The sequence below is a fragment of the Pelobates fuscus genome, chromosome 3 (genome assembly GCF_036172605.1).
Source record: "Pelobates fuscus isolate aPelFus1 chromosome 3, aPelFus1.pri, whole genome shotgun sequence".
Taxonomy (NCBI): Eukaryota; Metazoa; Chordata; class Amphibia; order Anura; family Pelobatidae; genus Pelobates; species Pelobates fuscus.
The window spans coordinates 165,295,310-165,309,981 of record NC_086319.1 but is presented as its reverse complement, the minus strand read 5'-3'; the positions used below and the strand labels follow the sequence as shown (position 1 = coordinate 165,309,981).

General features: G+C 47.1%; 1 protein-coding gene across 1 annotated transcript in view; it reads right to left on the bottom strand.

Annotated features, from left to right (window-relative positions):
• LOC134601684 (zinc finger CCCH-type antiviral protein 1-like) overlaps positions 1-14,672 on the bottom strand; it is a 137,470-nt gene that overhangs the window by 13,402 nt on the left and 109,396 nt on the right. Inside the window, exon 12 of the mRNA XM_063446198.1 lies at positions 14,250-14,380. Coding sequence (XP_063302268.1) covers positions 14,250-14,380 — 131 coding nt within the window. The remainder of the gene's footprint in view (positions 1-14,249; positions 14,381-14,672) is intronic.

The window sequence follows — 14,672 nt, the reverse complement described above, 5'->3', positions numbered from 1 at the left end:
TGCCTTGACTTTACTTTGAGCAACAATTATTTTCGTTTTGAGAAATCTTTTTATAATAAACTACTTTAAACAAGTCCTCTGGAGTGCTCTACTCTTTTCCTGGATACATATATATATATATATATATATATATATATATATATATATATATATATATATATATATATATATATATATATATATATAACCCTTTAGTATATATATATATACTGCTCAAAAAAATAAAGGGAACACAAAAATCACTACTCAAAAAAATAAAGGGAACACAACAATAAAAAATCCTAGATCTGAATGAATTAAATATTCTTCTGAAATACTTTGTTCTTTACATAGTTGAATGTGCTGACAACAAAAATCACACAAAAATGAAAAAATGGAAATTACATTTTTCAACCCATGGAGGTCTGGATTTGGAGTCACACTCAAAATTAAAGTGGAAAAACACACCACAGGCTGATCCAGCTTTGATGTAATGTCCTTAAAACAAAATGAGGCTCAGTAGTGTGTGTGGCCTCCACGTGCCTGTATCATAGTTATCATAGTTACATATCTGAAAAAGAGACTTGCGTCAATCAAGTTCAGCCTTCCTCACAAATGTTTTTGCTGTTGATCCAAAAGAAGGCAAAAAACCTAGTCTGTAGCGCTTCCAATTTTGCAACAAACTAGGAAAAAATTCCTTCTTGACCCCAAAATAGCAGTCAGATGTCTCCTTGGATCAAGCAGCTATTACCCCACTTATTAGAAATTCTATCCCTGTATGTTATGTTTTTGCAAGTATTTACCCAATTTTAGTTTAAACATCTGTATGGACTCTGATAAAACCACCTCTTCAGGCAAAGAATTCCATATCTTTATTACTCTTACTATAAAAAAACCTTTTCTTTGCCTTAGATGAAATCTCCTTTCTTCCAGCCTAAATGCGTGACCTTGTGTCCTATGTATAGCCCTGTTTATAAATAAATTTCCAGATAATGGTTTGTACTGGCCCCGAATATATTTGTATAATGTTATAATATGCCCTCTGAGGCGCCGTTTTTCCAAACTAAAGAGATTTAAGTTTTTTAACCTTTCTTCGTAACTAAAATGCTCTATTCCTTTTATCAATTTTGTAGCTCGTCTCTGCATTTTTTCTAGTGCCATGATATCCTTCTTTGCCCCAAATTGCACAGCATATTCAAGGTGTGGTCTTACCAGCGATTTATAAAGAGGCAAAATTATATTTTCATCCCGAGAATTTATGCCCTTATTTATACATGACAAAACCTTACTGGCCTTAGCAACTGCAGATTGACATTGCATATTGCTGCCTAATTTGTTGTCAATAACAATTCCCAAATCCTTCTCGTGTGTGGTTATCCCTAATTCACTACCATTTAGGGTGTAAGTTGCTTGTGCATTCTTGCCCCCGAAGTGCATAACTTTGCATTTTTCTACGTTAAATTAAACTGCCATTTTAGTGCCCAATCCCCCAATCTATCCAAATCCCTCTGCAGCCAGGGGCGTATTAGCCGCGAGGCAAACAAGGCATTTGCCTTGGGCGGCATTTTCCAGGGGGCGGCAACAAAAAGCCGCCCCCAAATGCCCAAGGCAAATGTCTTGTTAGCCTTGCGGCTAACAGACATGCCGGCGGGCTGCTGGGCGATCGGGCGGCACTGCCTGGAGGGCGGCCGGCCGGCGAGGGAGCACTTCCCCTGAGCTGTCTGCTCAGCTCCCTCGCCAGCCGCAGAGTGAGGCTGGGAGGCGGAGCCGGAATATGACTCTGAGGCGCGCGAGGGAGCTGAGCAGACAGCTCAGGGGAAGTGCTCCCTCGCCGGCCGGCCGCCTGCCCGCCCGATCGCCCAGCAGCCACTGGACCACCAGGGAGGAAGAGACACCCCCCTCCCCAGCATTCCCAAAGGTAAGGAGGCTGGGGGGGGGGGTGGTAAATAAAAAAAAAATGTGCTAAAAATACATTTTAAAAAAATGTGTTACAAATAAATTTAAAAAAAACGTGTTAAATTTTTTTTTTAAAAATGTGTTAAAAATAAATTTAAAAAAAATGTGTTACAAAAAATAAAAAAAAATGTGTTAAAAATAAATTTTAAAAAAATGTGTTAATGTGGGTGGGTGAGTGTGTGTCTGTGTCTGTTAGTGTGTGTGTCTGTGTCTGTTAGTGTGTGTCTGTGTCTGTTAGTGTGTGTCTGTGTCTGTTAGTGTGTGTGTGTGTCAGTGTGTGTGTGTCAGTGTCTGTTAGTGTGTGTGTGTCTGTTAGTGTGTGTGTGTCAGTGTGTGTGTCTGTTAGTGTTTGTGTCTGTTAGTGTGTGTGTCTGTTAGTGTGTGTGTGTGTCTGTTAGTGTGTGTGTGTGTGTCTGTTAGTGTGTGTGTGTCTGTTAGTGTGTGTGTGTCTGTTAGTGTGTGTGTCAGTGTGTGTGTGTGTCAGTGTTTGTGTCTGTTAGTGTGTGTGTGTGTGTGTGTGTGTCTGTTAGTGTGTGTGTCTGTTAGTGTTTGTGTCTGTTAGTGTGTGTGTGTGTGTCTGTTAGTGTGTGTGTGTCTGTTAGTGTGTGTGTCTGTTAGTGTTTGTGTCTGTTATTGTGTGTCAGTGTGTGTGTCTGTTAGTGTGTGTGTGTCTGTTAGTGTGTGTGTGTGTCTGTTAGTGTGTGTGTGTGTGTGTGTGTCTGTTAGTGTGTGTATGTCTGTTAGTGTGTGTGTGTGTGTGTGTGTCTGTTAGTGTGTGACTGTGTGTGTCTGTTAGTGTGTGTTTGCCTGTGAGTGTGTGTGTATGTCAGTGAGTGTGTGTGTCTGCTAGTTTGTGTCTGCTAGTGAGTGAGTGTGTGTCTGTTAGTGTGTGTGTGTTTCTGTTAGCGAGTGTGTGTGTGTGTGTATTTAGAATGCGGGGCGGGGGGAAAGGTTGGGTGGGGGTGGCGCGGGGGGAGGGGGAGGCGCCTGAGTTTTGTCCTGCCTAGGGCAGCACAAAACCAGGATACAACACTGTCTGCAGCAAAGCAATATCCTGCTCACATTTTATAACTTTACAAAGTTTTGTGTCATCTGCAAACACTGAAACATGGCTTTCAATGCCCATTTCAAGATCATTTATAAATATGTTAAAAAGAAGCGGTCCCAAAACAGAACCCTGAGGGACACCACTTACCACTTTTGTACAGCCTGAAAATTTACCATTAATGACAACTCGTTGTACTCTATACTTAAGCCAATGTTCTACCCAAGAACAAGAATAATCATCTAGACCAATTTCTTTTAGTTTGAAGACTAACCTATTGGGAGGAACCGTATCAAATGCCATGGCAAAATCCAAGTAGATCACATCCACTGCAACACCCTGATCTATACTTCTACTTACTTCTTCATAGAATGCAATTAGGTTAGTTTGACATGACCTATGTTTCATAAAACCATGCTGATTATTGCTAATAACAAAATTCTTCCCAATGAATTCCTGAATATTATCCCTTAATAGCCCTTCAAATATTTTACCAGTCACAGAAGTTAAAGGGAAACTCCAGTGCCAGGAAAACGATCCGTTTTCCTGGCACTGGAGGGTCCCTCTCCCTCCCACCCCCCAATCCCCAGTTGCTGAAGGGGTGAAATCCCCTTCAGTGACTTACCAGAGGCAGCGACAGGTCCCACGTCGCTGCTTCCTCCTCCCCCGCTCCTCCTTCTGCTTACGTCGGCCGGTGGGCGAGACTGATCTCGCCCGCCGGCCGAGGAGACCTAATGCGCATGCGCGGCAATGCTGCGCATGCGCATTAGCGCACCCCATAGGAAAGCATTGAAAATGAATTTCAATGCTTCCCTATGGGGAATAGAGTGACGCTGGAGGTCCTCACACAGCGTGAGGACGTCCAGCGACGCTCTAGCACAGAAAACCTGTGCTATAGAGCAGGAAGTGTCCTCTAGTGGCTGTCTAATAGACAGCCACTAGGGGAGGACTTAACCCTGCAAGGTAATTATTGCAGTTTAAAAAAAACTGCAATAATTACACTTGCAGGGTTAAGGGTAGTGGGAGTTGGCACCCAGACCACTCCAATGAGCAGAAGTGGTCTGGGTGCCTGGAGTGTCCCTTTAAGCTCACAGGTCTATAATTTCCAGGCAAGGATTTTTAAATATATGAACGACATCTGTCTTCCTGCAATCTGTGGGTCTTCCCATGACTAGTCTAGGAGGTCTGGCTCTGCTTGTTGGGTAGGTTGGGGCTGCACGAAGCTGAGCAGGTGTTGGTAGTCCTGCTCCAGCTCCCACTCCCTTGTTACCAGGTGGGTCATGTCTTTGCTCACCTCACATTCGTCAGCCCAGACATACATGCCCATCCGGTAGTCGTAGATGTCCCAAAACCTAGACCCCTCCGTGCTGCCAAGATCAATGTCGTCCTCCAAGGCATCCCATAATAAACCCGGGCCATCATAATCATCCCCCTCCGGTAAGTCGTGCTCGGCCGTCCAGGGGGTAAGTCGAACGGTATGCCACCAGAGGGCCTGGTATGCGTTGTCTAGCCAGATCGCTCGCCATACCAGGGTCTCTAGTTTTGTCACCCACTCATCCAGGGGCTGATCTCCCAATAGATACATCCGCATCGCCACACGCTTCTGTAGCCGCTGCTCATCACTGGGGAGACTCTCACCTCGCCGCCACTGGGCATCTTCCAGGGCATCATACCAGAGTTCCTTTCTGTCTGCATCCCTGTAGTCCGCGGCCGCCTCCTCCTCCTCCTCCTCATGGAACGCTGTCCGAAAACTAGCCAATTCCATCCTGCTGTAGCCAGGGGCGCTGTACGGATAGTAGTGTTGCCCTCAATTTGTAACTCCAAACGTTACCAGTGTCTCTGAGCTGCTTCTCCTCGCACTAGGATGCCATCCCACCGCTTGCCACCAATGTAACGGATCACCTGGCACCCCAACTGGGTACCTCCGTTGAAGGATGCTCCTAGCGCTTCCTGAGGGCTCCAAGCACTCTAGCAGACACCACAACCACCAAACCGGAGAAGAATACAAATGCTCTCTAGCATATGAATGCTGTAAACAGCTGAACAGGAAAAGCATACAATCAGCTTACACTCCTGGCAATCAGGATACAATCCAATTCCCCCAATAACGAGACAACACTTCATTTTGAGGGTCAAGCAGAACTGACTGTACTGGCACATACAGCCTCTTTTATTCCCAATCCACAAACCTAGTACTGCCCACAGGGTTTTGAAATACAACCAATCAATCCTTACAATACACACAGACACTCCCGAACAAAATCCTCCCCTCTGCCTGTGATATGATTACTGAACACAATGGTTAATATAATTATCACAGGGAGAAAAATACAGTTTTATAAAACATATCATAGGGACTCCAAAACATGCAATATCCTCAGAACCGGGGGATCTGGGTGAACCACATATCCAAAATTCACCCAGATCCGTTCAGCAGTTTGGAAGATACAGTTTAATGCAGATTCCGCAGAACATATACAGGCTATATGAAAAATAATTACTGTATAATGTGTCCTCTGTTGTATAGTTTAAAACTACTGCACGATGTCTTTGTGCACCAAATACCAGCGAGATGGCCCCGTGTAGAAAAGTCCAAACAGTGTCTGTGAGTTAAAATGGCCGCCATCCATTGTTCTCACCATGTGCTTCATCCATTGTTCTCACCACGTGCCTCTGACATCATGGTGGCCACCCAGTAACTCCACAGTATGTCCCCAGATGGTTCTCAAAGGGCCAGCAGCAGCATAATAAAATACAATATGCCCAAATCAGTTCCTAGAAGGGCAATACATCCCAGGGCCATAGTCGCAGGGCAAGAGGCAGGCAAGTAGTTCTCTCCAGGCACAAGTGGCGGGGTTGGTTCCGCCACAACTCCGTTTAATGCTATTACTAGAGTGAAAGCACCGCCAGCATTCAAAAGTGACCAAAACATCAGCCAGGAAGCACAGAAACTGAAAAGTGGTCTGTGGTCACCACCTGTAGAACCACTCATTTATTGGGGGTGTCTTGCTAATTGCCTATAATTTCCACATGTTGTCTATCCAATTTGCACAACAGCATGTGAAATTGATTGTCACTCAGTGTTGCTTCCTAAGTGGACAGTGTGATTTCACAGAAGTGTGATTCACTTGGAGTTACATTGTGTTGTTTAAGTGTTCCCTTTATTTTTTTGGGCAGTGTATATATATATATTGTAACGGACACCTTCTGTTAATGGACGCTTCCTAGCTTGCACCGAGGACCACAAGCACCGCACTGGACACCACAACCACCGTAGCTTAACTGGAGCCTTGCCGTCTTCCGTCCACCCTGAAATCAGCTTCTGTCCTCCAGGCCGTGTGGGGAAGACCTCTCCTCCAGGAGAGCGTATCAGGAACAAGAGCTAAGTGATTAAAGCTCAAGGGAGTATGCAGAGCATAGCAATCCCCAGTGTGATTATAACAGCTCCCTCCAATAACGAGACAAGGCTACGTTTTGAGGGATCAAGAAGAACTGGTTTAATGGCACACACTCTGCTTTTATGCAGTGCTCCCCTGCAAGGGAGACGCCCACAGGCAATTAGACATTAACCAACCAGATAACGGTTACATCCCACAGATTCCCTCCCCTCTGCTTGGGAGATAATTTAGTTTCTTACTGTATCTACTCAATTATCTCCAAGCTAAAACTTATACTTTTTATAAATTTTTATAACTACCTGATTTTACATCACACACGAATAAAACTTATATTTCTGTGATCAGAACAACCCGGGGAGCAACATGTGTAAAAATCACATGAATCCATCCAGGGGTTAAAAAGTTAGGTTGAGGTCCCTTTATTATCAATTGCAAGCATGGCTTTTCCTGCCCAAACCAGTTCCCACTGGTCTGGCAGTGTCCCTGGGACAACGCCCTGCTAAAGAACAATGGAGCTGGGGGAGGGGAAGAGCCACACTTTCCCAGGGATTCAAAGGGTAAGAAAATGTGTCCAAAAAGTTTCCATGTGTCCATACACTGTTTTTAAAAGGGCCAGCACTGTACAATAAAAGTCCATAGCCCAAATACAGTTCTTAAAGGGCAATACATCCCAGGGCCATAGTCGCAGGGCAGGAGGCTAGCAATCAGTCCTCTCCAATGCCCAGTGGCAAATGGCAGTTTGTCACATATCTCCCCTGTGGGGGAAGACAAACCAGGCACCTGACCTTCTGTCGGTCAGTGCCTATGTTAGTCGATCCACCAACCCACAATAAACAAGTGCCAGAGCAGCCCACCCACAACAAACAGTTACTGCACCAGGGTATCCCTCTGGGGGGATGGGGCAACATGCTGCGGGGACGTGAGGGGCAGAGGCCAGCGGCGCTCTGCCCTGATGCCAGCGCTTCTGCTGGGATGAGGGGGTTGCAGGCCAGTCCTGTAACAAGGGGGTCATTAGGGCAGAGGCCAGCGGCGCTCTGCCCTGATGCCAGCTCTTCTGCTGGTATAGCCTGCAGGACATCAGGCTCTGGACAAGGGACACAGGGAGGGCAGAGGCCGACTGCACTCTGCCCAGCTGCCAGCTCTTCTGCTGGGGTACTTGGAACATATTCCAGCTCAGTAGCCAGGGGAATGTAGGGGTCAGTGGGGGGTTAACATTTCCTCTGTTAACCCTGGGGCCAAGTTAGGAGTTAGCTGGGGAGGGGAAATCGTACTTACCCACTCCTCCTGTTGTCCCTGTGAGGGTAGTTGGGGATCTGGATAGGCTGTCCAGCATCCCTGTAGGTCAGGCACAGAGACCACAGTCCCATCTACGCCGTCTGGGAGATTGGTGTCTCCCCTTGGTAGGGTAAGCTGCCGCTGGGGAGAATTGGGTGCTGTGCTCCTCTCCCTGAAACACAGGCTGCCGCTGGAGAGGGAGACCGCCTGTCTCCACTCCCATAACATTGTCCTGCTGCTGGAGAGAGAGACCAACTTTCTCTGTAGGACCCACTGCTGCTGGGGGGAAGGACGACACCTTCGGCCCCCTGGAATTCACACTGCTGCTGGGGAGGAAGGACGACACCTTCGGCTCCCTGTAACTCGCACTGCCGCTGGGGAGGAAGGACAACACCTTTGGCTCCCTGTCAGGGGCGTATTAGCTGCGAGGCAAACAAGGCATTTGCCTTGGGCGGCATTTTCCAGGGGGCAGCAAAAAAAGCCACCCCCAAATGCCCAAGGCAAATGTCTTGTTAGCCTTGCGGCTAACAGACATGCTGGGCTGCCGGGCGGTCGGGCGGCGCTGGTGGGCGGCCGGCGAGAGAGCACTTCCTCTGAGCTGTCTGCTCAGCTCCCTCGCGCGCCGCAGAGTGTGGCTGGGAGCCGGAATATGACGTCATATTCCGGCTCCCAGCCTCACTCTGAGGCGCCCGAGGGAGCTGAGCAGACAGCTCAGAGGAAGTGCTCCCTCGCCAGCCGCCCGCCCGCCAGGCAGTGCTGCTCGCCCAACAGCCACTGGACCACCAGGGAGGAAGAGACACCCCCCCCCCAGCATTCCCAAAGGTAAGGAGGCTGGGGAGGGTGTTTAAATAAATTTTAAAAAATGTGTTAATGTGGGTGGGTGAGTGTGTGTGTGTGTGTGTCTGTTAGTGTGTGTGTCTGTTAGTGTGTGTGTCTGTGTCTGTTAGTGTGTTTCCTTTAGTGTGTTTGCCTGTGAGTGTGTGTGTCTGTTAGTGAGTTTGCCTGTGAGTGTGTGTGTCTGACTGTGTGTGTCTGTTGGTGTGTGTGTCTGACTGTGTGTGTCTGTTAGTGTGTGTGTTTGCCTGTGAGTGTGTGTGTATGTTAGTAAGTGTGTGCAGGGGCATATTAGCCGCGAGGCAAACACGGCATTTGCCTTGGGCGGCATTTTCCAGGGGGCGGCAAAAAAAGCCGCCCCCAAATGCCCAAGGCAAATGTCTTGTTAGCCTTGCGGCTAACAGACATGCTGGGCTGCCGGCGGGCTGCTGGGAGGTCGGGCGGCGCTGGTGGGTGGCCGACGAGGGAACACTTCCTCTGAGCTGTCTGCTCAGCTCCCTCGCGCGCCGCAGAGTGAGGCTGGGAGCCGGAATATGACGTCATATTCCGGCTCCCAGCCTCACTCTGAGGCGCGCAAGGGAGCTGAGCAGACAGCTCAGAGGAAGTGCTCCCTCGCCAGTCGCCAGCCCGCCAGGCAGTGCTGCTCGCCCAGCAGCCACTGGACCACCAGGGAACACCCCCCACCCCAGCATTCCCAAAGATAAGGAGGCTGGGGGGTGTTTAAATAAATTTTTAAAAATGTGTTAATGTGGGTGGGTGAATGTGTGTGTGTGTGTGCTTGTTAGTGTGTGTGTCTGTTAGTGTGTGTGTCTGTTAGTGTGTGTGTCTGTGTCTGTTAGTGTGTTAGCCTGTGAGTGTGTGTGTGTCTGTTAGTGAGTTTGCCTGTGAGTGTGTGTGTGTTAGTGTGTGTCTGACTGTGTGTGTCTGTTAGTGTGTGTGTTTGCCTGTGAGTGTGTGTGTATGTTAGTGAGTGTGTGTCTGCTAGTGAGTGAGTGTGTGTCTGTTAGTGTGTGTCTGTTACTGAGTGTGTGTGTTTCTGTTAGCGAGTGTGTGTTTCTGTTAGCGAGTGTGTGTTTCTGTTAGCTAGTGTATGCGTTTCTGTCAGTGAATGTGTGTGTGTATTTAGAATGCGGGGCGGGGGAAAGGTTGGGTGGGGGTGGTGCGCACCTGAATTTTGTCCTGCCTAGGGCAGCACAAAACCAGGATACACCACTGCTCCCTGTAACTCGCACTGCTGTTGGGGAAGAAGGATACGCTGTTGTTGGGGCGCAGGGACAGAATACTTCGCCATCTCTGCCCAATATTCAGCTTCCTTCTGCAGACCCTCGGCCAGTTTTCTCCTCATTCTCTGTACACGTTCCTCCGTTGGGTTAGGCCCGTAGAGCTCCAACCGCCCCTTCAGTATAGCGTCAAACCGTACGTGACTATACTAATACTCCAGGCTTGCTTGGTGTTCCCAGGATGGTGCTCCTCGCACTAGGGAAGCCATCCCACCGCTGCCACCACTGTAACTGACGCCTTCCGTTAATGGACGCTTCCTAGCTTGTGCCGAGGACCACATGCACCGCACTGGACACCACAACCACCGCAGACTCCACAACCGCCGTAGCTTAACTGTAGCCTCGCTGTCTTCCGTCCACCCTGGAATCAGCTTCTGTCCTCCAGGCCCGTGTGGGGAAGACCTCTCCTCTAGGAGAGCGTATCAGGAACAAGAGCTAAGTGATTAAAGCTCAAGGCAGAGCATAGCAATCCCCAGTGTGATTATAACAGCTCCCTCCAATAACGAGACAAGGCTACGTTTTGAGGGATCAAGAAGAACTCTGGTTTAATGGCACACACTCTGCTTTTATGCAGTGCTCCCCTGCAAGGGAGACGCCCACAGGCAATTAGACATTAACCAATCAGATAACGGTTACATCCCACAGAATCCCTCCCCTCTGCTTGTTAGATAATTGAGTTTCTTACTGTATCTACTCAATTATCTCCAAGCTAAAACTTATACTTTTTTTTTTTAATTCTATATTTTTGTTGTGCTTTGAATTACATACATGCTTATACCGCCACGATAGCTGGTACAAGCCGATGGAATAATACAAGATGAACAGTAGCATGGCAAGCGTTAACAGCACAAATTTTATAGGTCAGGTTAGGAAGAACTGGCTATAACCTTAATTTCCACCAGGCTAATAGTATTGAAGAGTAAGATAGACAGGTTAAGAAAGATCTGAAACATTCCAAGACTAATCATGGTTTAAGCCTATGAGGTTAGCTGAGCTTCTGGGGCTGATTGAGTGTGTGAGCGTAGGTATGGTGTCTGCCTGTTGACCTGTGCCCTTAGTGTAGCAGGTGAGGTTATCCTGGGGTTAAGTGGCATAATAGCAAGAGGTATGATGAGGCATTGCTATGTTACATGCTTTGGAGTTGCGTGTGTGTATAAAGAGGTTTATACATGAGGGTTTCCAGGCAGGCGGGCTTTGCCTTGGTAAGTGAGTGGGTGACAGGCTTTCTGAGAGCGTTAGTAGTGTGAGTAGTAAGGCATTGCAGATGTGGGAAACGCATATAATGATATTGCTAACTAAATAAAAATGTTCATAACAGTGGGTTTCGTTGTAAAGTTCTGCGTTGCTCGTGATTCTCTGTTGAGGAGATTGCTGTGCGTCTGTTGCAGCAGAGGTTTTGAGTACGGACTTCTGTTAGTCCCAACTTGTGAGTTCACTTTTAACCTATGTCCAGCGCAGGGAGAGGTGTCAGAGGTGTTAGGAAGTCCTGCTGGGGGATTGTTGGGTACAGCATCACTGGTTCCAGTGGTCGGTTCGCCAGCCCGTCGTTGTGGAGGTGGGCTTTTATGGCACAGGTAGGTGGAGTCCCTCTTTGGCTCTCTGGGGCTTTCCGCGGTGTCAGGTTAGTATGGAGCTGTGAGGGTAGCTTGCTAGTGTGTGGTCGCTTTATGGGTCTCTGCTTCAAGCCGGTGCTTTGAGAGGCTTGTGGGACACCTCTGGTTGGGATGTGTATGCAGTGCGGTCTTGCCTGTTTGAGCGCGAGCGGGAGGGGTCTCCTTCTCCAGCGCCATTTTGAGGGTCCCCTCAGGCGGGGGCCTGTGTGTCTGCAGTGGGGACTTGCGAGTTCTTCGGCGGGTATGTGCGCTGGTGCCTTGGCTTGTCGCTCTCTGCTGGCCAATTTCGCCCAGAAGGCGTCGAGTAGGGCATCGAGCTTGGTTAAGGTTTGGTGCCTGTCTGTTTGGAGGTTGTGGTTACATGAGGCGTCAGCCATCTTGAAGGCCCGTGTGGCAGAGGGCTGCCTGTGCGGTCCCTTTATCAGCACTCGTCTCGGCCCCGCTGCCTGGAGAGTTTGGACCGGGATCACCCCCACCGGTCCTAAGGGGGGGGGGGGGGGGGACGGGTAGCTGGTGGTTTGGTGTCTCCGGCGTAGAGGCGAGGAGAGCGGCCGTCTCCCCCCAGCTCCATCCGCCGCAGGCTACCGCCTGCTGCCTTGGTTACACGGTTGTGGGATGCACTCAAGTTTGGTATCGGGTGATTCACCAGGTGTCCCCCGACATGGGTAGGGTATCCCGGTGTCATTACAGGCTTGTAAACGGTGAATTTTTCCCTTTGAAGCAGTTTGTTTGGCGGGAGCTTCTCCACCATGCGACTGCTCCATTTGTAGGTCAGGCCCCGCCCCCCAAAACGTATACGTTTTATAAATTTTTATAACTCCCTGATTTTACATCACACACGAATAATATTATATTATTATTATATTTCTGTGATCAGCATAACTTGGGGAGCAACATATGTAAAAATCACATGAATCCGTCCAGGGGTTCAAAAGTTAGGTTGAGGTCCATTTATTATTAATTGCAAGCATGGCTTTTCCTACCCAAACCAGTTCCCAACGCCCTGCTGGAGAACAATGGAGCTGGGGGAGGGGAAGAGCCACACTTTCCCAGGGATTCAAAGGGTAAGAAAAAGTGTCCAAAAAGTTTCCATGTGTTCATACACTGTTTTTAAATGGGCCAGCACTGTACAATAAAAGTCCATAAGCCCAAATACAGTTCTTAAAGGGCAATACATCCCAGGGCCATAGTCGCAGGGCAGGAGGCTAGCAATCAGTCCTCTCCAATGCCCAGTGGCAAATGGCAGTTTGTCACACACATATATATATATATATATATATTTTTTTTTTTATTTTTTTATTTACCAATACAGGTATATATATTTTTTCCCTATTAAGGGTTAATAAGCATGTACGGATGTATATAAAAAAATACCCCTTTCTGTCTCATTAGAGATATTTTTGCCAGAAGCTCAAGGAAGCAAGGCAAATGGTTAGAGTAGGACCCACCTAAGAGGTCTGCCTTGACGTGGCAGGTGGGCATACCCTCTCATGGCCATTGGAGGTAACTAAAAAAGTCAATTTGTTTAAAAATACATAAGGATGTGGAAAGAGCGCAGGTAACTTTTTTCTTTGGTTTTTCTTATATTTTTTTCTTATATTTTTTCAGAAGCAGGGAGACTGCCTGACAGCCCAGGAACTCCCCCTGCAGGCAGCACTATGGACGCCTATTGCGACCATGTGACCGCTCTTTCAGATGTTGCTCACATCCAGCGGCTTGCTCAGCTCCTCTGACTACAAACCGCAGAAGCACCGGACTAACAGGAAAAAAATATTTTCCTGTCAAGTTGTGGCTGAGTGCAGCCACATCTCAAAGCGGCCCCAGGGCCGGCGGCCTACCGGGAAATTTCCCGGTATCCCAGTAGGCCAGTCCGGCCCTGGGGTGTACTCACTTTTGTGAAATACTGTATATCACCTGCAAAAATAGTGTAACAGAGAGAGATGATATGTTTCTGGTCAGGGTCCGACAAATATACTTTTTCTAATTTTGACATTTCCAATTTATTCTCATTCGGACCCCAGTCGGAAACATCAAATTGTTCTTTAATACATGTTACCAATCTCTCATGCATGGGGGCATCAAAAATGCTTAGGCGAATTTCTCTCTAAATTAATTAAAAGGTAAGAACAAGTTATTGGATGTAAACAAATCATTAATGTGGGAAATCAAATGGAAAAGCCAATATTCAACATCCAAATCAGGCAAGGCATAGCATAACGCAGTCAGGGGCAAAGTGGCATTAGGTGGCATTAGGCTGGATTTCCTTGTATAAAAGATTCCATGCTTTAAGGGTCATTTTAGTAGAGGGAAACATCTCTGCCAAACGCGGGCGCTGAGAAGGAGGCAGCCACAGTAAGTCTTTCATTAAATAAGGGAGAATTTTATTTGCCTCCATCTCAAGCCACCGGGGACGGACGTTATCCAAATTCCATTTGATTTCCATTGCGGCATTGGTCGCGTAATAATAATGAATAAGGTATGGCAAACCCATACCTCCACTGATCCTGAGCTTTTGTAAAATGGATAATTTAACCCTACTTGTTTTTTGTTCCAAATAAATACTATAAGGGCAGAGTAAACCTTTTGAAAAAAAAAGATAAAGGTACAGAAAGGGGGATTGTCCTGAGAAAAGATTAAATATTAAATATTGAATTTTTGAAAGGAGAGTCATCTTAACCAAATTAATCCTACCTAACGAAGAAATTTTGAGACTACACCATCTCTCTATATCTTCCCTAAGCTCGGACCAGATCTTATCAGGGGTTGAATAATTTTGATTACAACTGTTTATAGCACAATACCAATAAATTATTTGAGTAAAGGCAGTTAGAAGTTCACAAAGCAATAATTCTCAGAGATTGACACATACCACTGATAAACCTCCCAAAGGGACGGATTCTGTATACGACTGATCTTCTTCACCTCAAAGCCTGACACCGTCTTTGTGAACATGTCTTGGATAGATGAGGCTTCTGATGAAGTCAGGGGGATATCTACAAGCTGTAAGGGAAAGCAAACCACAGTAAATTATATGACACAGAAGAACTGACCGGTATCAAGAGCCTAGATCCGAAGTGACAAAACCAATCCACCATCCAAAAAAGCATGGATTTCCAACAACCATGGCACATTTTAAGATCTCCAACATTTATGAGTATTCTCCCAGAAAATATAGGCTTGGTTATAATATGTATACATTAAAGGAACACAAATCTGTATCCCTAACGCTTCAGTTTTCCTGTCCCTATTTATATAGGTTTCCCCCTTGTGTCTCATAAAAATAATAAAATAA